At 50.7% G+C, this 24,023-nt stretch overlaps 1 protein-coding gene across 13 annotated transcripts in view; it reads right to left on the reverse strand.

Annotated features, from left to right (window-relative positions):
- Positions 1-24,023, reverse strand: part of ABCC6 (ATP binding cassette subfamily C member 6) — a 73,624-nt gene that overhangs the window by 14,853 nt on the left and 34,748 nt on the right. For 11 of the 13 annotated variants that reach the window (XR_013412352.1, XM_077987148.1, XM_015125700.3 and 8 more), the window contains 11 exons: positions 23,152-23,295; positions 21,872-21,959; positions 19,744-19,819; positions 17,462-17,588; positions 17,068-17,244; positions 13,459-13,626; positions 12,348-12,522; positions 10,810-10,885; positions 8,164-8,284; positions 5,112-5,319; positions 780-1,090 (listed from right to left, as the gene is read on the reverse strand). Coding sequence is in view for 12 of the 13 variants with exons in the window: in XM_077987148.1 (XP_077843274.1) it covers positions 780-1,090; positions 5,112-5,319; positions 8,164-8,284; positions 10,810-10,885; positions 12,348-12,522; positions 13,459-13,626; positions 17,068-17,244; positions 17,462-17,588; positions 19,744-19,819; positions 21,872-21,959; positions 23,152-23,295 (1,671 nt within the window). In the remaining variant the exon portion in view is untranslated. The remainder of the gene's footprint in view (positions 1-779; positions 1,091-5,111; positions 5,320-8,163; positions 8,285-10,809; positions 10,886-12,347; positions 12,523-13,458; positions 13,627-17,067; positions 17,245-17,461; positions 17,589-19,743; positions 19,820-21,871; positions 21,960-23,151; positions 23,296-24,023) is intronic. The other 2 variants (XM_077987145.1, XM_077987146.1) reach the window with 2 other exon arrangements.

Genomic DNA, 24,023 nt, shown 5'->3' on the forward strand with positions numbered 1-24,023 from the left:
CCAGGGGCCACACTTTGAGAAGCACTGGGTGAAGATATGGAGAGAGTCACTGTGTCCTGATGACAGCTGGGCCCATGCCCCCTAGGAAATGTAAACCATTAAATTCTGTTCTTCTGGTTAAGCTAATTTTAGCTGGTCTCTGATCCCAGCAATGGAAAGAATCTAGCTTTATATAATAGCCTTTGAGAACTTGCAATGACTCTTTGGCTTCCAGATAATTGGAGAGGAAGAAATTACAGCAGGATAAAAACATTACACATGAAGAACTCTGGCCCTTAATATTTAACTGCACCATGAGGCACAGTGACTCATGCCCTATAATCCCAGAACTTTGGGAGGCCAAAGTGGGAGGATCACTTGAGGCTGGGAATTTGAGACCAACCTGGGCAACACAGTGAGACACGTGTCTTAAAAAAAATTAATTTAAAAATTAGCCAGGCATCGTGGCACTGCCTGTAGTCCCAGCTACTGGAGAGGCTGAGGTAGGAGGATCACTTAAGCCCAGGAGTTCAAGGCTGCAGTGAGCTATGATAACCTATTGCATTTCAGGAGAGCAAGATTCTGTCTCTCTAAAGAAAGAGAACTTTGATGTGAACATTTAGAGACAGAGACTAGTGGAGATATCAGAAACACTGTAGTGTCTCTGTCCCTGGGAATTCTAGGAACATCCCCTAGATGTCCAGCTGGGTGAAACCTCATATGTGGAGTCTTCCCCAGAGACAGGGGACTGGCTGAGTGGATCTCAGCTGGTCCCAGAAGGCTCCCTGACCTCTCCATACCTGAAACCCAGCGTAGAGGAGAAAGAGTGGCAGGATGGCCACAATGGCCAGTGGAGTAGTCACTGCCACCACCAGGCTGACCTCCAGGAGTCCGAAGGCATACATCAGCAGGGACCGGAGTTTGTCTGCAATGTCCACATCAACCGTGTCTGTCTCCTTGGAGAAGCGGTTCAGCAGGTTGCCGATGGGTGTCCGCTCAAAGAAGCTGATGGGCGATCGCACCACATCCCACAGGAGCCTCTGGAAGAGCAACCTGGATGCCCGGACCCCACCTAGGAGCACCGCAGCCATGGACGCAAACAGCCCAATGGCTGGGGAGGGAAAGGAGGTAAGAGCGTGAAGGCTGGAGACCCTCAGGACCGCCCTGTGGAGCCTTGCGCAGGTCTCTCCCGCTACCCCATGGTGGACATCTTACGGCTTGGCCACCCTGATTGTTATATTTTTTTGAGACAGGGTCTCACTCTGTCACCCATGTTGAAGTACAGTAGCATGATGATGGCTCGCTGCAGCCTTGACCTCCTGCACTCAGGCGATCCTCCCGCCTCAGCCTCCGAGCAGCTGGGACCACAGGTGTACGCCACCATGCCGGCTAATTGTGGGTATTTTTTGTAGAGATAGGATCTTGCTATGCTGCCCAGGCTGGTCTCGAACTCCTGAGATCAAGTGATCTGCCTGCCTTGGTCTCCCAAAGTGCTGAGATTACAGGTATGAGCCACTGCACCTGTACCCTGCTTGTTTCTTGATGTAATGGGTTGAAGAGTGTCCTCCCAAATTAATTTGGGATGGGTCCTAAATTCAGTGACTGCCATTTATATAAGACTACTAGAGGATGCTCAGAGACACAGCAGGAGACATGAAGATGGTGACACAGATGGGAGGGCACATATACAAGCCAAGGAATGCCAGAGACTGCCGGCGACCACTGCAAACCAGGAGAAAAGCATGGGACGTTTTCTCCCTCAGAACCTCCACAAGGGGCTGGGCACAGTGGCTCATGCCTGTAATCCCAGCACTTTGGGAGGCCAAGGCAGGTGGATCACCTGAAGTCAGGAGTTTGAGACCAACCTGACCAACATGGTGAAACCCTACTAAACCCTACTGTCTACTAAAAATACAAAAATTAACTGGGCATGTTGTCAGGCATCTATAGTCCCAGCTACTCAGGAGGCTGAGGCAGGAGAAACACTTGAACCCGGGAGGCGGAGGTTGCAGTGAGCCATGAGCCGGGATCGTGCCACTGCACTCCAGCCTGGGCGACAGAGCAAGACGCCGTCTCAAACAAACAAACAAAAAACAAAAAAAGCCTCCAAATGAGTGAACGCTGCTGACACCTTCATTTTAGACTTCAGGCCTCAGAACTGCGACAGAACAAATTTCAATAGTGCTAGGCTCCCAAGTTTGTGGAAACTTGTTTGGCAGTAGCCCCAGGAGAGAAATGTACATCCTTCCTCCCAATGCTAATCTATACGCGTGGGGTGGGGCTAACTTCTCCCCTGGGGTGGGGCAAATTTCACCCACGGCCAATCCAAACCACTGCAATAGGTTCAGGGACGAACGCATAACCCAAGTCAGGCCAATGATAGGGAGACCTGGGACTTCACTAGAACTTTTGGAAAAGTGGTACTGGGTGGTGGGAGGTGGCCAAGCTGGAGCTGTGGAATATCATCTTACCGCCAGGGGGAGCAGCTGAGCTGGACAGGAAGCTGTCCCAGAGGAGGGAAGTGAAGCAATTTCTTGTTTGGACCCTTACATCCAGACATACCTGAAGCCAGAAATCTATGGATGCTGGTCCCAAGAGCCAATCAATTCTCTTGTTGCTTAAACCACTTTGAATTGGAGCTGAATTTGTTTATTTTCAGACGGAGTCTTGCTCTGTCACCCAGGCTGGAGCGCAGTGGTGCAATCTCTGCTCACTGCAACCTCCACCTCCCAGGTTCAAGTGATTCTCCTGCGTCATCCTCCCAAGTAGCTGGGATTACAGGCACTGACGCCATGCCTGGCTAATTTTTATATTTTTAATAGAGACGGGGTTTCACCATGTTGGCCAGGCTGGTCTTGAACTCCTGACCTCAAGTGATCTACCCACTTTGGCCTCCCAAAGTGCTGGGATTACAGGCATGAGCCACCGTGTCTATCCTAGAGCTGAATTTTTTATTGTTTGTATTCGACAGTCATAACCAATTTCTCTCTCTCAGCTCCCGTCTCTCCATCTTTAAGAGAGAGTAAGACTTGCCCTTAGCTATCAAACGAGGGATGGAAGTGGAAGGATTTTGAAAGGGCTTTTTGCCACCCAAATGAGGATTTGGGTTCATTCCAGGACTCAGCTGACTCTGACAATCCCTAATTTCCTCTTGGTTAAGTAACCGTTCGCCTTGAGTATTCCACTGTACATGCCTTTGTGGTGAGTAGGTGTACAGGTTCTTAGGACGAGAAGAGTCCTCAAATTCAGGCCTGGTGCCCCCCATTTTACAGAGGAGGGCACAGGCTCACAGCATTTGGGTGATGTGGCCAAGGTCACCCAGTGAATGAGGACGAATCAACATGGAAACGAGGCAACTGTCCTTTAAAGAGGAAGCCAGGCCAGGCGTGGTGGCTCATGCCTGTGATCCCAACACTTTGGGAGGCTGAAGCAGAGGATTGCCTGAGCCCAGAAGTTTGAGACCAGCCTGGGCAACACGGCAAAACCCTGTTTCCATCAAAAACAAACAAACAAAAATTAGCCAGGCATGGTGGCATGTGCATGTAGTCTCAGCTACTCGGGAGGCCGAGGTAGGAGGATCGCTTGAGCCCAGGAGGCAGAGGTTGCAGTGAGCCAGGTTCGTGCCACTGCATTCCAGCCTGGGTGACAAAGCCAGACCCAGTCTATATATACGTGTGTGTGTGTCTAAAGAAGAAGCCAAACTCACGTGTGCACTCCTGGTCCTCCCTTCAGCCAGGCCACGTATTAAAAGGAGAAGAACCAGGGGTTAGGGACTGGGTGGGCGAGGCAGGAGGAGGGTGGGTGTGGTTGCAAAAGGGCAACACGAGAGTGCCTTGAGGTGAGGGGATTGTTCAGTGTCTCAACCATTAACCATTGTGATGGATGCGAGAGCCTGAACGGGGGACACAACTGCACAGAGGCAAACATGCGCACACCTACGTGCAATCAAAACTGGGGAAATCACAATGAGGCCCATAGGGCCGGGCGCGGGGGCTCACACCTAACTGTAATCCCAACACTTTGGGAGGCCGAGGCGGGCAGATCATTTGAGGTCAGGAGTTGGCCAACATGGTGAAACCCCATCTCTACCAAAAATACAAAAATGAACCAGGCTGCACACTTATAATCCCAGCTTCCAGCTACTCGGGAAGCTGAGGCAGGAGAACTGCTTGAACCTGGGAGATGGGGGTTGCAGTGAGCTGAGACTGCAGCACTACACTCTAGCCTGGGCGACAGAGCAAGACTCTGTCTCAAAATAAATGAAATAAACAAATAAATAAACAAATGAGATCCATGGATTGATGGGTGTCAGTATCCTTTGTGTGATACTTTACTATCATTTTGCAAAATATCACCACTGGGAGAAACTGGGCAGACTGTATAAGGTAGCTGGCCACTTTATTTCCTAGAACTGCATGTGAATCTACAATTATTTCAAGAAGTAGTTCCATCTATTTTATTTTATTTATTTTATTTTTTTGAGACGGAGTCTCGCTCTGTCTCCCAGGCTGGAGTACAGTGGCGCGGTCACGGCTCACTGCAAGCTCCGTCTCCTGAGTTCATGCCATTCTCCTGCCTCAGCCTCCTGAGTAGCTGGGACTACAGGTGCCTGCCACCACCCCCGACTAATATTTTGTATTTTTAGTAGAGACGGGGTTTCACTGTGTTAGCCAGGATGATCTCGATCTCCTGACCTCATGATCCGCCCGCCTCGGCCTCCCAAAGTGTTGGGATTACAGGCGTGAGCCACTGCGCCCGGCCGTATTTCCATCTTTAATAAGGAGAAGATGGAGTGACAGCGGTAATGCATCTGTTAGGGAGGGTCTGGTTCTGTCTGGAGGTTTGGGGGCAGGCACTGAAAGTCACCAGCACGCAGGCCTTGGAGCTGCTATCCGCTAGCGGGGAGGAACTGGGAGAAGTTCTGAAGCTTCCAGAAAAGGAGGGATGTGCCCTGTCCTCCCCATTCCCTCCAGCCTCATCTGAAGGACAGAGATCTTTGCCTGGACCCCAGACATTTTGCACAGTTGTTCCAGGGGGCACAGGGTGACCCAGGGAGGGGTGAGGAAAAGGAGCCCTGAGCACCCCTCGGGGGAGCTGGGAGGACGGGGATGAGGAGGGCAGGTGAGGCATACCTTGGAGACAGCCGAGGAGCCCGAAGATCCCACCACGCAGGGCTGCCTGCGTCTGCTGCCCACCCACTGTGGGGTCGTCCGCCCACAGGCTCAGCCAGTAACCCCGGCAGAAGGATGCCACTTGCTGGCAGAGGAAGAGGAAGAGTGCATAGAGGCAGAGGGGGGTGCCCACCGCACGCAGGTAGGCCAGGTGCACTGTGGCCTTCACCTGTAGCACACATGAGGGAGAGGGAGGCAGAGAGAGCCCCCAGCGGGACGGGTGAGTTGAGGCAAGGCCAGGCGAGGCTCCCAGAAAACATGCCCATGGGCAGATGGAAGCGCCACACAGACCTCACAGGTTCTGCCGCCGTGCCTCCCACAGACAGGCCCCAACCAGCCTTAGAACCCCCATCTCCTACACAATCCCCAGTGAGCTCGTATTAATATTTTTTCTTTTGTTTTTCTTTATTTTCCTTACTTATTTTTTTAAGGACAGGGTCTTGCACTCTGTCACCCATGTCACCCAGGCTGGAGTACAACGGCGCAATCATGTCTCACTGCAGCCTTGAACTCCAGGCTTAAGTAATCCCCCCGCCTCAGCCTCCCGAGTAGTCAGGACTATAGGTTTGTACCACCATGCTTTGTTAATGTTCATAGTTTTAAAGAGATGGAGTCTCGCTATGTTGCCCAGGCTGGTCTCAAACTCCTGGCCTCAAGCGATCCTCCCTCCTCAGCCTCCCAAAGTGCTGGGATTACAGGTGTGAGCCTCCACACCCAGCCAGAAGGGTTTTCCTGAACACTCACCATGGGTCAGGCATGTGTCTCTGCTCATAATAACCTCAATTTCACAGATAAGGAAACTGAGGCACAGAACGGGTCAGCCACTGGCTTAACGTCCTGCTCCTACAAATCTGAAGTTCTCTGCACAGCTGCAGCCAGACAGCACTGCTGAAAACATTAATCTAATTATATCTTGTTGCTGGCCTGTCCATGGCTATCTCTTGCTCTCAGAAGAAATTCCAGCCAGGCGAGGTGGCTCATACCTGTAAGCACTTTGGGAGCCCAAGGTGGGTGGGTCACCTGAGCTCAGGAATTTGAGACCAGCCTGGACCAACATGGTGAAACCCTGTCTCTACTAAAAATACAAAAATTAGCCAGTTGTGGTGGCGGGCGCCTGTAATCCCAGATACTTGGGAAGCTGCAGGAGAATCACTTGAACCTGGGAGACAGAGGTTGCAGTGAGCCAAGATTGCACCATTACACTCCTGCCTGGGCGACAAGAGTGAAACTCCGTCTCAAAAATAAAAATCAAAATAAATTCCAAGCTTCTTATCTTGCCCCCACTCACTGCCTGCCAGCCTCATGGGACCCCTTTCTCTGGCACCCTAAGCTACTTCCCACCTCGGAGCCATTGTACCTGCCACTCCCTTTTCCTGGAGTGCTCTTTCTCCTGACCTTTGTATGACTGGTTCCTTCACATGTTCTTCGGGGAAGCTCAAATGGCACTTCTCAGAGCATCCTATCCATACCTACCATGACCCTCAGTTGGTCTCCATGGCAGGGTCTCACTCTGTCACCCAGGCTGGATTGCCGTGACATGATCATAGCTCACTGTAGCCTCGAACTCCTGGTCTCAAGCAATCCACCTGCCTCAGCCTCCAAAAGTGTTGGGATTACAGGCATGAGCCACTGCGCCCAGTCATTCTTATTTATAGCACTTATTGCGATTGGATATAGCTTGCTTATTAGCATAATTATTTGCTCTCCATTTATCTTCACTAGTATCTAATCTCCACCAGACTTAGCCTGGCATACAGTGGGTACCGTGTACATGTTTGCTGGATGGATGAGAGGGTAGGTGGGTGAATAAATGAGTGGGTGGGTAGGTAGGTAGGTGTATGAATGAATGAGTGGATGAATGGATGGAAAGATCAATGAATGGATGAACAGCTGAACAGACAAATGCATAGGTGAGGGAATTGTTGTATTGTTAGGTGGGACAGATGGATGGGTAAGTGAATGGGATGGATAAATGAGTAGGTGGGTGAGTGGATGGGATGGACAGATAAATGAGTGGGTGGGATGGACAGATAAACGAGTGGGTGGTATGGATGAATGAGTGGGTGGGATGGATGGATGAATGAGTGGGTAGGATGGATAAATGAGTAGGTGGGTGAATGAATGGGATGGATAAAGGAGCGGGTGGGATGGATGGGTGGGTGGGTGGATGATCATCTAGGTGGATGATGGTGGATAAGTAGGGGGGTGGAGATACACAACAGTATAGAAGAGGAGAACAGTACAAACTTCAGACTCAGACTGGCCTAGACTTGAGTCCCAGATTTGAGTCCCAGGTTGAGTCCCAGGCTAGCTATGAAAACACGGACAAGTCTCTTAACTCTTTAAGACTTCAGTTTCTTGGCCAGGCACAGTGGCTCACACCTGTAACCCCTGCACTTTGGGAGGCAGAGGCCAGAGGATCACTTGAGCCCAGGAGTTCGAGACCAACCTGGGCAACATAGCAAAACCCCATCCCTATTAAAAATACAAACACTAGCTGGGCATGGTGGCACACGCTTGCAGTCCCAGCTACTTGAGAGACTGAGGTAGGAGGATTGCTTGAGCCCAGGAGGTCGAGGATGCAGTGAGCTGTGATTATATCATTGCAGTCCAGCCTGGGTGCGTGAGAGAGCCACTTTCTCAAAAGCAAAATAAAATACATTTTAAAAGACTTCAGTTTCTTTATGTCTGAAATAGAGCTATCATATCTTTTTTTTTTTTTTTTTTTTTTTTTTTTTTTTTTTAGTCTGGGAGACTGGAGATGATATTTAATCTGATAACTGAATGACAAGAAGGAACATAATATAGGAAGTTCAGCATATCATATCTATTTTTTAGGGCGGTTGTGAGGATTAAGAAAATGAAGGTCTAGAATGCTACTGGCACATAGTAGGTGCTCAAGAAAGGTGAGTATGACTGCCGCCCCACTGCAAGTGCTACATTTGTTGGGAGGACTTGGGTCCCCAGAGGTGGCAGCAGCGGGTGGGGAGGGGTAGGTGAAGCTGGTGGTTACCCTGCCATATTGCGTGCTGTCCTGTCCTGTTGGCCATCCTGCCCTGTCAGGGTCATCTAGAGGAAGCTCCGTCTGGGCTTCTGAAGTGGTATGGTCCTTCTCAGGGACTGACTTGATGGACCTGTCATTTAGAGGAAATGAAGACAAAGTCAGTGTCTCTCCCAATGGCGGGGTGTATGTGCCCAACCCTCAGGCCCACTGACAGCCACTGAGCTCTGGATACACTCTCTACTCATTCATTCATTCATTCATTTATCTAACAAAATACTGGCCAGATATCACACTTCCCTTCTGTCTGTGTGGTACCCAGCTAAATGCCATCTATTATCCCAGGGTCAAGCAAGCCCGTTCTTCTGATGCCAGTTCACAGGATGAACTTAACTTGCCCACCATTGGAACTCTGTTCTCAGAATTTTCTTTTCTTTCTTTTTTGTTTTTTTTGAGACAGGGTCTTGCTACATTGCCCAGGTTGGTCTCAAACTCCTGAGCTCAAGCAATCTGCCCGCCTCAGCCTCCCAAAGTGCTGGGATTACAGGCATGAGCTGCCATGCCCAGCCTGTTCTCAAAATTTTTATTTTGGCTTAAGCTTTGGTGCAATTGCAATTGTTTTGCTCCTACTGTTTACCATCAGATTTGTCAGTCCAACTGGCAGAATATAAATTATGAACAATTAGATGCTAAAGACTTTTTGAATGTTTTATCTCTGGTTAAGTGGGCTGACTTAACCTCTGCACCTCAGTTTCCTTAGCTGTAAAAATAGGAATATTATCTATCCATCCATCCATTGATCCATTCATCTACATATATGTATATCTACATATACATGTCTACCTACCTACTATTAAATTAAGTTTAGCGCAAAGCTGCCTCCTTACATATTTTAACTTTGGCCTAAAGGTTTTCCTGTACATAGTGAACTGTAACCTAACTGGACTCAAACAGACTGCAACCTACTCCTGTGTCAATCACTGAGTTTCAGCCAATCAAAGGCAGCCAACGGTGCAAACCATGTTCAAATAAAGCAGACGCTGAGCTGTAACCAATCTGGCTGTTTCTGTACCTCACTTCCGTTTTCTGTCCTTCACTTTCCTTTTTCTGTGCATTAATCTTTGACCCTGTGGCTGTTCCAGAGCCTCTCTGGACATATTCTGGTTCAGAGGCTGCTCGATGTGCAGATCATTGTTTGCTCAATTAACCTCTTTCAGCCAGGTGCAGTGGCTCACGCCTGTAATCCCAGCACTTTGGGAGGCTGAGGCGGGCGGAACACCTGAGGTCAGGAGTTTGAGACCAGCCTGGACAACACGGCAAAACTCTGTCTCTACTAAAAATACAAAAGTTAGCTGGGCCTGGTGGCATGTGCCTGTAATCCCAGCTGCTCAAGAGGCTGAGGCATAGGAATCACTTGAACCCGGGAGGCGGGGATTGCAGTGAGCCGAGATCGTACCATTGCACTCCAGCCTGGGCGACAGAGCAAGGTTCCGTCTCAAAAAACAACCCCAAAAAACAAAAAGCCTCAGACACATTAAATTTGCTAGAGGTTAATTTGGCACAATCTCGGCGCACTGCAACCTCCACCTCCCGGGTTCAAGCGATTCTCCTGCCTCAGCCTCCCGAGTAGTTGGGATTACAGGCACATGCCACCACACCAGCTTTTTTAAAATTTTTAAATTTTTAAAAATTTTTTATTTTTAGTAGAGATGGGGTTTCAGCGTGTTGGCCAGGGTGATCTCGAACTTCTGACCTCAAGTGATCCACCCACTTTGGCCTCCCAAAGTGCTGGGATTTACAGGTGTGAGCCACCTTGCCCAGCCTTAGTGTGTCTACTGGTTTTCTTTTAACGTGACTAGCTATCCATCTGATCTTACTTCAGACTCTTGTGCGCTGTGAAGATGGTGAGATTGCTCAGTGTGCGTGTGGCTGAGAAGTGCCTTTAGGGTGGCTAGCTGGGATGGGGATCAGCCCCTGTGGTCCCCAGGGACGGAGGCCCCTCAAGATCGCTGCCGCCCTCCACCCCTGTATAGCAGGCACTTAAGCTCGGGCCACCTGGTACCAGTGGCCTGTTGCTCTGCTTCCCAAGACCCCTCTCATTAAGAGGAGAGAGTATCAGGCAGCAGGTCCTTCTGCTGCAGACAGCCCCACAATGAGCCCAGCTGTGTCCCGGCTGGAGGGAGCTGAGAGAAGAGGGGACCACAGGCCTCCTCCTGGCCCCTTGCCCACGTGTTCTCGCCAGCGTCAAGTGATGCTGCGCATACAGACCCAAACCCTGTGCATAGCCAACCTGTCAAAGCATAGGTGACCGGGCCTGGCATGGTGGTTTACAGCTATGGGGAGGAACCAGTCCTGCCCTATTGCAGCACTGCGACAACTCCAGCAAGCTGGCCTCGGCCCACTTGAAGACACCCATCACACTGGAAGGCACATTGTTCATTCCATGAACTGGCCCTCTGGGGACCTAATCATCTTGGCTAACTGGACCAATTCTGGTAACTTATCCCTCAGCAGGGCACCATGGGGGGACTTCAGCTGGTTCTGTATCCATAATGGTTTTTGTTGTCCCCCTAACTGCCTGAGATGCGGGTGGTTCCTTCAGCTACTACTTCAGCTTCAGCCTGTGCCCTTCTGAGTGTGGCACCATGGCGGACTCACCTCTCGGGTCTAAGCTCGGGCCTCCTGCCTGCAGAGGAGCCTCTGGGGTCCTTGGTGCTGGTCCCAGGTTCTGTTTCTGCAAGGTCAAGAGAGTCCTGTCACACAACACGGCCCAGACACCCACTTTGATACCCACTGACTATGTGGCCTTAACTGCTCTGACCATCCATTTCCCCTGATCTGGCTCCTGCCACCTCTCCAGCAACCTCTCTCAACACCCCACCTGAGTTCTTCCAGGAACATCCTTCAGGCATTCACTCACATTCGTTTCTTCAATCAGTGAATATAACTGAGCACCTGCTATGAACTTGAGGTTGGAAAAACAGCATTTAACACCATACAAAGTCACGTTATCTCTGTTTCTCCCAACAGCTTTGCTCAAGCAGTTCCTTCTGTCTGGAATGTTCTTTTCTGGCTCTCACCTACCCTCAGGTACCATCTCCCCTAGGAAGGACACCTCCCCACCACTATCCCCCAGGTGTGGCCAGTCACTGAAAGCAGATCTGTAGTAGTTTAACCACAGACCTGTAAGCAAGAAATAACTGCTACTGTAAGCTGATGAGATTTGGGGGCTATTTGTTACACAGCATGATCACAGCAAAAGCTAACCAATACAAACAGGCAAGTTCTATCTTTGAGCTTCAGGACTGTGACACTGTGAATCAACACTTAAGGTTTTTACCAGGGTGGGCCAGTGCTAAGCAGATGTTCTCAGAAGAAGCAAAGCCTGGGATTGAGGGAGACCTGGGTGTGAGTCCTTGCTTTGTCATGAAGGGATAGTATAAAGTGTAATGATTAAAAAACACATTCTCTGGAATCAAGTTGCTTGGGTTCAAATCCCAGTGCTGCCACTTATAAGCCATGTAACCTGGGACTAGTTCCTTAACTTCTGGGCCTCAGTTTCCTCATCTGTGAAATGGAAATGATTCTAGTACCAGCCTCACAGGGGCATTATGTTGATTAAATGAGCTAATGTATGTGATGTGCTGTTAGTTGCTACTTTTCAGTCATTGCGGGTGAGCTTGGCATGGCAACTTTACTTCCAGAAACTTGTCATGTATCCAGCACATTCTGTGTTCTTTGGATTATTAGAAACTCTGGCTAACATGGTGTAGCTTTCTAGGCATCAAAGTCCTTCTTGGGCTGTCTCCATAGCAACTGCAAGCATAGACTCCAGAGTTGGACACATTCAAGTTCTAATCTTGTGACCTTGGGCAAGTGATTTCACTCTCTTTGCCTCAGTTGGCTCATCTGTAAAATGACAGCAATAACGTCACATGCCTCTGGGGGTACTGTGAGCATCAAATGAAATAGTGTATTTTTACAGAAGTACTTAGCACACCCCCCGGCTCATAGATGGTGTTATTGGCTATTCCTGGAGAGAGGTGACCTACTGGGAGAGCTGTCTGCTTCCAGGCCTAGGCCCGCAGGGAGAGTATGACCAGAGCACTCCATTCATGCCACTAGGACCCTTTGAGCCTTTTTCCCCAAGGATGGCGGGAGCCAGGCATGGAGAATCAGCAAAGCCCACCTAGTACCTCCTTCTCCTGTATCTCCTGGCTGTCTGGCTTGATCCAGAAGACCCATGAGGGCCCCCTTCCTCTGCAGAAGCTCCTGGTAGGAACCCATCTCTGCGATGGCCCCATCTGCCAGCACCACGATCCAGTCAGCCTGGGGCAGGATGTGGAGTGCGTGGGTCACGAGAATCCGTGTCTGGGCAGGGAAGGGGTAGAAGTTACGCACATGTGGCTGGGCACAGTGGCTCATGCCTGTAATCCCGACACTTTGGGAAGCCAAAGCAGGTGGATCACTTTAGGCCAGGAGTTCGAGACCAGCCTGGCTGATATGCCTAAGCCCTGTCTCTACTAAAAATACAAAAATTAGCTAGGTATGGTGGTGCACACCTGTATTCCCAGCTACTTTGGAGGCTGAGGCAAGAGAAGCACTTGAACCTGGGAGGTGGAGGTTGCAGTGAGGCGAGATTGGACCACTGCACTCCATCCTGGGTGACAGAGCAAGACTCTGTCGAGAAAGGAGGGAAAGGAAAGGAAAGGAAAGGAAAGGAGAGGAGAGGAGAGGAGAGGAGATGGAGAGAGAGACAGAGAGAGAGAGAGAGAGAGAGAGAGAGAGAGAGAAGAAAGAAAGAAAGAAAGAGAAAGAGGAAGGAAGGAAGGAAGAAAGAAAGGAAGGAAGGAAGAAAATTACACATATGTGCTTGGCCAGCCTTCTGAGCTGGGGGTTGGGGTGGGGGTGTTGTCCCCAGACTCAGAGTGGGGACAGCTCCCCTTCTTGTGCTCCTGCCACCTTTCTTATGAACAGCATGTCCAAATAGAGAAACAGAGGGGACCCCTTTAGCCTGTGTCTCAAAACAAGAAGACAGGGAGTCCATCTGACCGTGGCCAGTCATCCAAGGCAAAGCTGTAGTAGTTAAACCACAGATCCATGAGGAAAAAACCCCTGCTGTTGTAAGCTGCTGGGATCTGGGGGTTGTTTGTTACACAGCATTATCACAGCAAAAGCTGACCAATACAAAGAGGAAAATTGGACTCAAGTGGAAGGGGGAGGTGAGATAAATTTGGGTTAGGACTGGATGCTAAGGGCTTCCTCTGCCTTTGCCTTGTGCCCTCTGACACATGTTCCCAAACTTACTGTTCCCTGGAGTAGCCCACCAGGTCCGATGACCTGGTTGAAGACATGCTGGCCAACGTGGGCATCCAGGGCTGCCAGGGGGTCATCCAGCAGGTACACAGCTGCCTTTCTGTACACAGCCCGGGCCAGGCTCAGCCGCTGCTTCTGGCCTCCAGAGAGATTCATGCCCTGTGGCCACAAAAAGAACAGTGGCCTGAGTCAGCATCTACAGGGTGAAACTGGGGTGCCCAGGCTGGCGCAGGTCAGGGCACACCTGCCCATCAGAGTGAGGTGCAGCTCGACATGCCTATTACCTGGGGACACGCCCAGCATCAAAGGCACTCGCTCTCAAGCCGACAATGCCTCCATCCTTACCCAACCTCACTTCTCCCCTTCCCCGGCATGTTTCCTGGAGGAGCTACCCACGCTTCCCAATCCACTCTGTCTCCTCCTTCTCACTCCCTGTATCCCTTTGAGTCCAACTTCTGTTTCCCCATCTCCATTGAGACCACCTTCACTGAGGACACCATTCATTTCCCTATTCCCTCATCCAGTGGTAGCTTTTCCGTCCTACTTTTTTATTTTAAATTTTAATTGTTTTATTTTAGCTTTTATTGATATGTAATAGTTGAAACTCTTTGAGGGGCACAAGTGATATTTTGATACCTGTAGGGCAGTGGTCCCCACCCTTTTTGGCACCAGGGACCGGTTTTGCAGAAGATAATTTTTCCATGGACCTGGGGGCAGGGGTATGGTCCGGGGGATGGTTTCAGGGTGATTCAAGCACATTACATTTACTGCGCACTTTACTTCTATTATTATTATTATTACTATTACTATTATTATTTTCAAGATGGAGTTTCGCTCTTGTCACGCAGGCTGGAGTGCAATGGTGTGATCTTGGCTCACTGCAACCTCTGCCTCCTGGGTTCAAGCGATTCTCCTGCCTCAGCCTCCTGAGTAGCTGGAATTACAGGTACCCACCACCATGCCTGGCTGGTTTCTGTATTTTTAGTAGGGATGGGATTTCACCATGTTGGCCAGGCTGGTCTCGAACTCCTGATCTCAGGTGATCCACTACGCCTCAGCCTCCCAAAGTGCTGGGATTACAGGCGTGAGCCAGTGCGCCCAGCCTACTTGTATTATTATTACATTGTAATGTATAATGAAATACACAACTCACCATCATGTAGAATCAGTGGGAGCCCTGAGCTTATTTTCCTGAAACTAGACGGTCCCTTCTGGGGGAGATGGGAGGTAGTGATGGATCATCAGGCATTAGATTCTCATAAGGAGCACGCAGCCTAGATCCCTCACATGTGCAGGTTACAGTAGGGTTTGCGCTCCTGTGAGAATCTCATGTTCCCACTGATCTAACAGGAGGCAGAGCTCAGGCGGTGATGCGAACAAAAAGGAGTGGCTGTAAATACAGATGAAACCTCACTCGCCTGCCCTCTGTCCACCTCCTGCTGTGCTGCCTGCCCAGTTCCTAACAGGCCACAGACTGGTGCTGATCCATGGCCGGGGGATTGGGGACCCCTGCTGTAGGCAATATGTAATGGTCAAATCAGGGTAACTGAAATAGTCATCACCTCAAATATTTATCTTCTGTATTGTGAACACAACAATCCTTCTCTTCCGCTATCTTGAAATACACAAATAAATGATCATTAACTATAATTTCCCATGTGCACTAATGATTACTATAACTTATTCATTCTATCTAGGCCTTCTTGTCTTCATTCATTCTTTTTAAAATTATTTTTATTTATTTTTGAGACGGAGTTCCACTCTGTCGCCCAGGCTGGAGTGCAATGGCTTGACCTCGGCTCACTGCAACTTCCACCTCCTGGGTTCAAGTGATTCTCCTACCTCAGCCTTCCAAGTAGCTGAGATTATAGGTGTGCCACCATGCCTGGCTAATTTTTGTACTTTTAGTAGAGACAGGGTTTCACCATATTGGCCAGGCTGGTCTCGAACTCCTGACCTCAAGCAATCCACCCGCCTCGGCCTCCCAAAGTGCTGGGATTACAGGCGTAAGCCACTGCACCCAGCCATTCATTCATTCTTACATTCATTCATTCCACTAATAACTACTGCCTGCTTATCATATACCTGGTAGGGTTCTAGGTTCTGGGGAAACAGCAATGAGCAAAATAAAGTTGCTGCTCTCTTAATGGATCCATCATTCTAATGAAGGGGAGAGAGACAGGCAATTCCTAAACAAATAACATCAGGTAGAAAGTGCTATGAGGAATAAATACTAAAGCACGTGGAGCCAGGTGTGGTGGCTCACGCCTGTAATCCCATCACTTTGGGAGGCTGAGGTGGGTGGATCCCTTGAGGTTAAGAGTTCGAGACCAGCCTGGCCAACATGGTGAAACCCTATCTCTACTAAAAGTACAAAAAAAAAAAAAAAATTAGCCAGGCATGGTGGCACATGCCTGTAATCCTAGCTACTCATGAGGCTGAGGTGAGAGGATTGCTTGAACTCAGGAGGTGGAGGTTGCAGTGAACTGAGATTGCGCCACTGCACTCCAGCCTGGGCAACAGAGTGAGACTCCAACTCAGGAAAAAAAAAAAAAAAAAAAAGGAAAAAGCAGGTGCAGGTGTAGGGTAATGTAGTGTAGGTAATACACTAGCATTAGCAGGGTTGCTGTGGTGGTAGATAAGGTGGTCAGAAAAGGCCTCTCTGTGAAGGTGATAGAACAGAGGGATGAACCCTGGGGATGCCTGGGAAGAGCTTTCCAGCAGAGGGAACAGCAGGTGCAAAGGCCCTGGGGTCAGGAAATATCACAGAGACTCAGGTGGCTGGAGTAAAGCTGGGAGATGATGATGGAAGATGGGGCTAATGGATACCAGAGCCAGGTCACAGGGACCTCACTAGAGATAATCACGACTTGGGCTTTGAGTGTGAGGTAAATGGGGAGATCACCTGAAGTCCGGAGTTCGAGACCTGTCTGGCCAACATGGTGAAACCCTGTCTCTACTACAGATACAAAAATTAGCCAGGTGTGGCGGCATGCGCCTATAATCCCAGCTACTCAGTAGGCTGAGGTGCGAGAATTGCTTGAACGTGGAGGTGGAGTTGCAGTGAGCCGAGATTGCGGCACGGCACTCTAGCCTGTGCAACAGAGCGAGACTCCATCTCTAAAACAAAACAAGACAAAACACCACAAGTGGTGGGCTGGATTTGGCTGGGGGTCACAGTTTGCCAACCCCTGCCCAATCCATAGCTCCAGATGCATATATCCTGTTTCTTGGACTTCTCTCTCCAGGCCCTTTGGTGAGGCCCAGAGAGGTGAAGCAATTAGACCAACGTCACCCAGCAAGGCAGGGCCGAGTAAGACAGGAGTCTAGGTCTTCTCCCTCTCAGCTGTCAGAGAGCCCCTCACCACCAATCCCTGGCACAATGCCCTGCCTCTCTCTTTGTGTCTATTTCTACTTATCGATTCATGATTATGTATTGAGCACCTACCATGTGCTTGATCCTGAGCTGAGCCCTTTTTCTCCCCCACTTCCCTGACCGCTCCCCCCATTTCTCCATCATACTGCCCACGAGGAGTCAGGAACCCAAATGACCCCCAACTGCAATGTTTCCCTGTCACAAAAAGACCCCGAAACTCTCACCTGCTCCCCAGTTGAAGTGTGCACGCCCTCAGGGAAGCTGTCCACATCCGGCCGCAGGGCGCAGGCCTCTAGGACTCTCTCCAGCCAGGCTGGCTCCAGCTCCTGCCCGAAGCACACGTTCTGGACCACGGAGGTGTTCTGCACCCAGGCCTCCTGGGGCACGTAGGCCACAGCACCCTAAAACACAACTTACTTTGGTCACAGGAGGATGATGGGGACAGAGATGGGATAGGTTTTTGAGGAGCAGCGGGAGCTGGGCTCTCGGTGGTGGGTGGGACGTGGAGAGAATCGGTGAAAGTGAGCTTGGCTGGAATGGGGAGGGATGGGAAGGCAGCGAGGAAGGGGGACTTTCAGGACGGGGACATCCTAGCAGACGGGTGGGGGGTGGCCTCACCTTGATGCTCATGAATCCGTCTACCTTTGACAGCTCCCCAAGGAGGGCGGACAGCAGGGAGGACTTCCCTGCCCCCACTGGACCGACAACAGCCAGCAGACAGCCCTGGGGCACCGTGAGGTTTATTCTGGCCACACAAGAGGGGAGACATGACATGACCTTGGTTAGGGTTCGACCCGCCTCTGTGAGGAAGGATGAGCCCCAGATGGAGCTGCGCCTTCCTGCTCTGGGAGTCTCCAAGAGGACCTGTGGGGACGGTTCCTTTTCCCAGTCCTTGTCTAGCTATGCAAGCAACCATCCTGTGCATATCTCTGCATGTACACATGCACACATGCACACAAAGCGTGCACACATGCATGCACATTTGCACACTCACACAAGCATGCTAGCGTGCACAGCAACACACACAATGTGGGCACACATCCACACACACACACACACACACACAAGTCTATGCACATACCCAATCAATCCATACTCACACGCATACAGGTGTGCACACATCCATACCATGCACACACACGCCTGCATGTCAACCCACATTCAAACACACACAGAATTGACTATAGCCTGAGGGTTTCACCAGCCTGGCCTCCTGCTTTGGTTCTTGTAATAAATAGGCTCTTCCCTCCCTCCCTCCCCTTGCTCTTGGTCCCACCCTACTCCTGTCCGTATCCGCAGCCCATCCTCCACCCAGTGACCAGAGGGACCTGTTAAAACCCAAGTCAGATCATGACACTTCCCAGCTAAACCCGCTGGCACTCCCATTTCACTGAGGGTCAAAGCCAAAGTCCTGACGATTTCACTGAGGGTCAAAGCCAAAGTCCTGACGATTTCACTGAGGGTCAAAGCCAAAGTCCTGACGATCATGAACGACGTCTCCCACCTCCTGCCGCTCTGTGCCTCAGCTGCTCGGCCGAGACCATGCTGACCTCCTTGCTGTTTCTTGAATACAATAGGTCAGTGGTTCTCACCTGGGGGTGACTGCATCCCTCAGGAGTCATTTGGCAAGATCTAGAGATATTTTTGGATGTCACAACTGGTAGGGGGTGCTGCTGGCATCTAGTGGGTAGAGACTGGGGGTCTGCTAAACATCCCACAATGCACAGGACAGCCCCCAACAAAGAAGTTTCAGCCCAAAGTATCAACCGTGCTGAGGTTGAGAAACCCAGGTCCAGGCACACTCCTGCCCCAGGACCTTTGCAAACGCCATTCCCTCCACCTAGAAGGCTCTTCTCCCAGGCCGGGCACGGTGGCTCATGCTTGTAATCCTAGTCCTTTGGGAACTGAGGCAGGTGGATCACTTGAGGTCAGGAGTTGGAGACCAGCCTGACCAACATCGTAAAACCCATCTCTACTAAAAATACAAAAATTAGCTGGGTGTGGTAGCATGCGCCTGTAATCCCAGCTACTCGGGAGGCTGAGGCAGGAGAATTGCTTGAACCTGGAAGGTGGAGGTTGCAGTGAGCCGAGATCATGCCATTGCACTCCAGCCTGCGTGACAGAGCAAGACTCTGTTTCAAAAAAAAAAAAAAAAAAAAGACAGCTCTTTTCCCAGACACTCCTTCCTTATGATCTCGGCTTGAATGCCAAGCCTTCCCTCACCAGACATGCCATCGTGCTCTGTCCCCTTGCTCTGGCTTCCTGTTTGGGCCTCACCTCTATCAGCATGTCACCCCAAGAGAGCAGGGCCCTTGTCTGTTTCCTTCACCCTATCCCCAATACCTAGAACAGAGCGCGGCTGATAGGTAGCACTCTGTCGATGAAGGGAGTGAATGACAACCAATACGAACACTGCCCAGGGCATATTCCTTCCTTCTCAGGGAGTTTCAGGGCTGGCTGAGACTTTTAGCCACACAGACCAAGCCATAGAGTTGGGGGCTGTAGGTGATCATGGCCTCGGACTGATATAGAAGGCACAGAAGTGGGCACAGAAGTGAGCACAGTTGATGGGGCTGAACCTTGGGGCTCCTCTTGGCCAGCCCTCGCGTGGCATCGTCTTGGTCAGCCTGGGAGCAGAGGGGTGTCTCCCTGTGATAGGGGAGATTCAGATGCACTGGTCCCCATCTGCAGGAGATACTGGTCTATGCTGTGCAGGTCCCCACCTGCAGGAGGTATAGGTGCATCCTGGGAACCTCCCTGGCAGAGCCCCAGCCCAGCCTAACCCACCCTCCAGTCCCAGGCTGGAAACCTGCACCACTTCTCAGGTGGGAGGCGGCAGGAGCCCCACGCATTTTCTCCCTGAAATCATGAGGCCGGTTACCACGGGTGTTGTTCTGTACCTGTGGAGGCAGGCAGGGCTCTCCTGGGACCAGGTGAAGGTGGCATTGCGTATGGTGATGCAATCCTTCCCGGCAGCTGCGGGGCACAAGAGGCCAGTTACAGGAGACCCCTGACCTGGCTGGCCTCTGCGTCGGAGAGGCCCCCGGGCACTACCCCTGCCAGGGGCAGAGGCTGCAGGAAGAAATTTTCCTGCGACTCACTGGCTTGTGTGTGACCCTGCAGGGTCCTTGTTCTCTCCGTGTCCCATGGCTACATAATCCAGGGGGAGGCAAACCATGGCCCAGAGACCAAATCCTGCCTGCTGCCTATTCTTATGAATAAAGTTTTATTGGAACACAGCCATATCCATTCATTTCTATATTGCATGCTTTGAGCAGTTGTGACAGAGACTGTGTGGCCCCCAAGCCTAAAATATGCACAATCTGGTCATTGATGGAAAAAGTTAGTGGACTTCTGACATAAATTATCATGGAACCCCAGCCTTCCCAGAGTGAAGGGGGTGTTATCAATTTCACTGTGGCCGGCACAGTATCTCATGCCTGTAATCCCAGCACTTTGGGAAGCAGAGGTTGGGGGGATCACTGGAGGTCAGGAGTTCAAGACCAGCTTGGCCAACATGGCAAAACCCTGTCTCTAGCAAAAAATACAAAAATTAGCCAGGCGTGGTGGTGGGCACCTGTAATCACAGCTACTTGAGAGGCTGAGGCAGGAGAATCACTTGAACCCGGGAGGCGGAGGTTGCAGTGAGCTGAGATTGCACCACTGCACTCTAGCCTGGATGACAGAGCGAGACTCCGTCTCAAAAAAAAAAAAATTATTATTATTATGATTTCACTGTGACAACAAGTGTAATTAGATTAGTGGTTCTTGATCCTTAACACATAGTTAGAATCGCCTGAAAGATTTTCTAAAAATCAAAGCTCTCATGGCTTAGCCCAGATCAATTAAATCCATCCTCACAATTAGCTGCTACGATGATTAACATGCCCATTTTGGAGATGGGAACACTGAGGCTCAGAGAGACGATCTACTTGTCAGGATCACCCAGCTAGTCAGTGCTGGGGCTGGGATTTGGACCTGGGCAGTTCAATGCCACAGGCTAAGCTTCTAACCACTGTGTGGGTGTTTTCCAGGTACACAGTTTGCCCAGGTTTTTCAGTATAAGGGGGAGGGTGGCTTGGCCAATGGGGTAACAAAAGGATGGGGTGGAGGGGGAAGCCCAGGTAACTTGAGCTTGGTGAGTCTCATCGTGCAATGGTGCTTGAAATGTTGCTATTTTCTAGCTTGATCAGAATGTTGCCATGCTTATCACCTTGGACTTTCTGCATGAGGACACGGACCTGGTCTGTTACAGCAGGAGTCCCCAACCCCCAGCCACAGACTGGTACCAGTCTGCGGCCTCTTAGGAACTGGACCATACAGCAGGAGGTGAGTACAGGGCAGGTGAGCAGAGTGTCATCTGTGTTTACAGCCACGCCCCATCACTCCCATCACCGCTTGAGCTCCGCCTCCTGCCAAATCAGCAGCAGCAATAGCTTCTCATAGGAGCATGAACACTTGCGAACTGTGTATGCGAGGAATGTGGGTTGCATGTTCCTTATGAGAATCTAATGCCTGATGATCTCTCGCAGTCTCACATCACCTCCAGATGGGGCCATCTGGTTGCAGGAAAACAAGCTCAGGGCTCCCACTGATTCTACATTATGGTGAGTTGTATAATTATTTCATTTTATATTATAATGTAATAATAATAAAGTGTACAATTGGAATGTGTTTGAATCATCCCCAAACCACGCGCCTCACCCTGGTCCATGGAAAAACTGTCTTCCACAAAACCAGTCCCTGGTGCCAAAAAGCTTGGGGACCACTGTGTTAGAGTGTTCCCTGTTGTACACCCAGGATGGCACGAAGTGGGTGCTCGATGAGTGGTCGCTGAACGGCTAGCAGAAAGAACAGAAGCACGGTGCCTGTTTCCAAGTGACACGCAGATGGCGTGATCTGCACGTGCCATCCATTGCGTGCAGCCCCCATCTCCCCCCATGCTGATGCTGGCTTGCCATTATGGGCTGGGGCAGTCCCCACATCCCCCATCCCTCCCACACCCCTCCTGCCAGACCCAGCGCTCACAGCTTCCAGAGGAACTTGAGTCCACGGCGCCAGGGTCAACTTCTTCCAGGCAAAGGAAGGTGACCAGGCGGTCAAAGGACACCCGGGCCTAGGAAAACCGAAGCCCCAGGTCAACCAGCAAGAAGAGCAAAGAACTCGGACTTTGGGTGTCGGTGTCTCAAGATGTGTGGCAACAGTTTCCTGTCTACCAAGCTCTCTGCACATAAGCTCTGTGCACAGGAGGTGTGAGGACAAAGTTTTCTAGTTCATGGGAAACGATGCAACCCCAGTGGTGACCTTGATGGTGGTGATCTCCCACCTCCTCGCTCCTACTAATCAGTTACACTGGAACAAGCCAGCTGCCATTCTGCAGACAAGATCTGGGAAAAGGATGGTGGCTTTTCCAATAAGATTATCAAGTCATTATGTGGAACAATTTCAAATGTTGTCCACCTGGGGGCGCTCTCCCCATCTTTGGGGAAGAAAGAGACCAGTCGTTAAAACAGAGATTCGGTCAGGTGCAGGGGCTCATGCCTGTAATCCCAGCACTTTGGGAGGCCAAGTGCAGGAGGATCACTTGAGGCCAGGAGTTCAAGACCTGGGGAACATAGCAAGACTCGTCTCTACAAAAAATTAAAAAATGAGCTGTATGTGGTGGCCCATGCCTGTACTCCCAGCTACTCAGGAGGCTGGGAGGTGGAAGGATCATATGAGTCTAGCAGTTTGAGAATGCAGTGAGCTGAGATCGCACCACTGTACTCCAGCCTAGGTGACAGAGTCAGGTGCCCCTGTCTCAACAAACTAACAAATAAATAAATAAGGCTGGGCACAGTGGCTCATTGTAATCACAGCACTTTGGGAGGCCAAGGTGGGCAGATCACCTGAGGTCAGCAGATCAAGACCAGCCTGGCCAACATAGTGAAAACTCATCTCTACTAAAAATACAAAAAAATAAATTAGCTTGGCATGGTGGCATGCACCTATAGTCCCAGCTACTTGGTTGACTGAGGCAGGAGAATCACTTGAACCTGGGAGGTGGAGGTTGCAGTGAGCCGAGATCATGCCACTGCACTCCAGCCTGGGTGATAGAGTGAGACTCCATCCTAAATAAATAAATAAGTAGTTATTTATTTATTTACCTCTGTTCTTGCCCCTACTTGCCTCTTTTCCAGCTCCACACCCTCCGTCTCCCTCCCACTCTGTCTTCCCTCTCCTCTGCAAATGGCAGGCGTAAAGAAGCTGGAGCCAGGTGTAGCCCACGCACTCTCCCAGGATGGCTCCAGCCCCTGCACCCACCTTACCTGGACGAGGGAGTGGATGGAGAAGGGCAGGAATGCCTGGGCCTTGTTGAGGATGTTGAGAACCGTGAGAGTCACAAAGGCTTTCTCTGCATCCATAGCATTCTCGGCCACCAGAGTGTGGACAGCAAACACCACCAGTGCGACCTGGGGGGGGTCGGGGTGGGGGAACACGTGGGGCCACAGTGAGACACGCAAGCATGGATACGGCAGCCCAGGCAAGCTGTGGTGCCTGCAGCGTCCATGTGGCCCACCTGCCATGTCCGCCATGTGCTTCCCTCCATAGATCCCACTCCCAATGCTGCTAACACATGTCCTCTCCTCAGTCATAAGCTACGCAAGGTCTTTCCAAAGACACAGTGCATTGCTAAAGGCGATGAGTGTGCAGCCCCGTGGCTCTAGGCATCACTAGAGCCTAGGGGAGAACCTAATGCCTCTAGGTTCCAAGCATTGGGGGACAGCAGAGATTCTGATCTTGGTAGCACTGTTGTTATTCTAGACATGGTGGAACTTGTGATTCTAGAGTCCCTTGGAAGATGACTCTACAGTTGCAGCAGGAGCAGCACTTGAGGGCTCTAAGTGTCGGTGCCATTTGTGGTCCTTTTTTTTTTTTTGAGATGAAGTGTTGTTCTGTGGCCCAGGCTGGAGTGCAGTGGCATGATCTTGGCTCACTGCAACCTCTGCCTCCCGAGTTCAAGTGATTCTCCTGCCTCAGCCTCCCAGGTAGCTGGGATTACCGGCGCCCACCACCACAACCGGCTAATTTTTGTATTTTTAGTAGAGACAGGGTTTCGCCATGTTGGCCAGGCTGGTCTCGAACTCCTGACCTCTGGTGATCCACCCACCTCGGCCTCCCAAAGTATTGGGATGACAGG

This window comes from Macaca mulatta, chromosome 20, assembly GCF_049350105.2.
Source record: "Macaca mulatta isolate MMU2019108-1 chromosome 20, T2T-MMU8v2.0, whole genome shotgun sequence".
NCBI lineage: Eukaryota > Metazoa > Chordata > Mammalia > Primates > Cercopithecidae > Macaca > Macaca mulatta.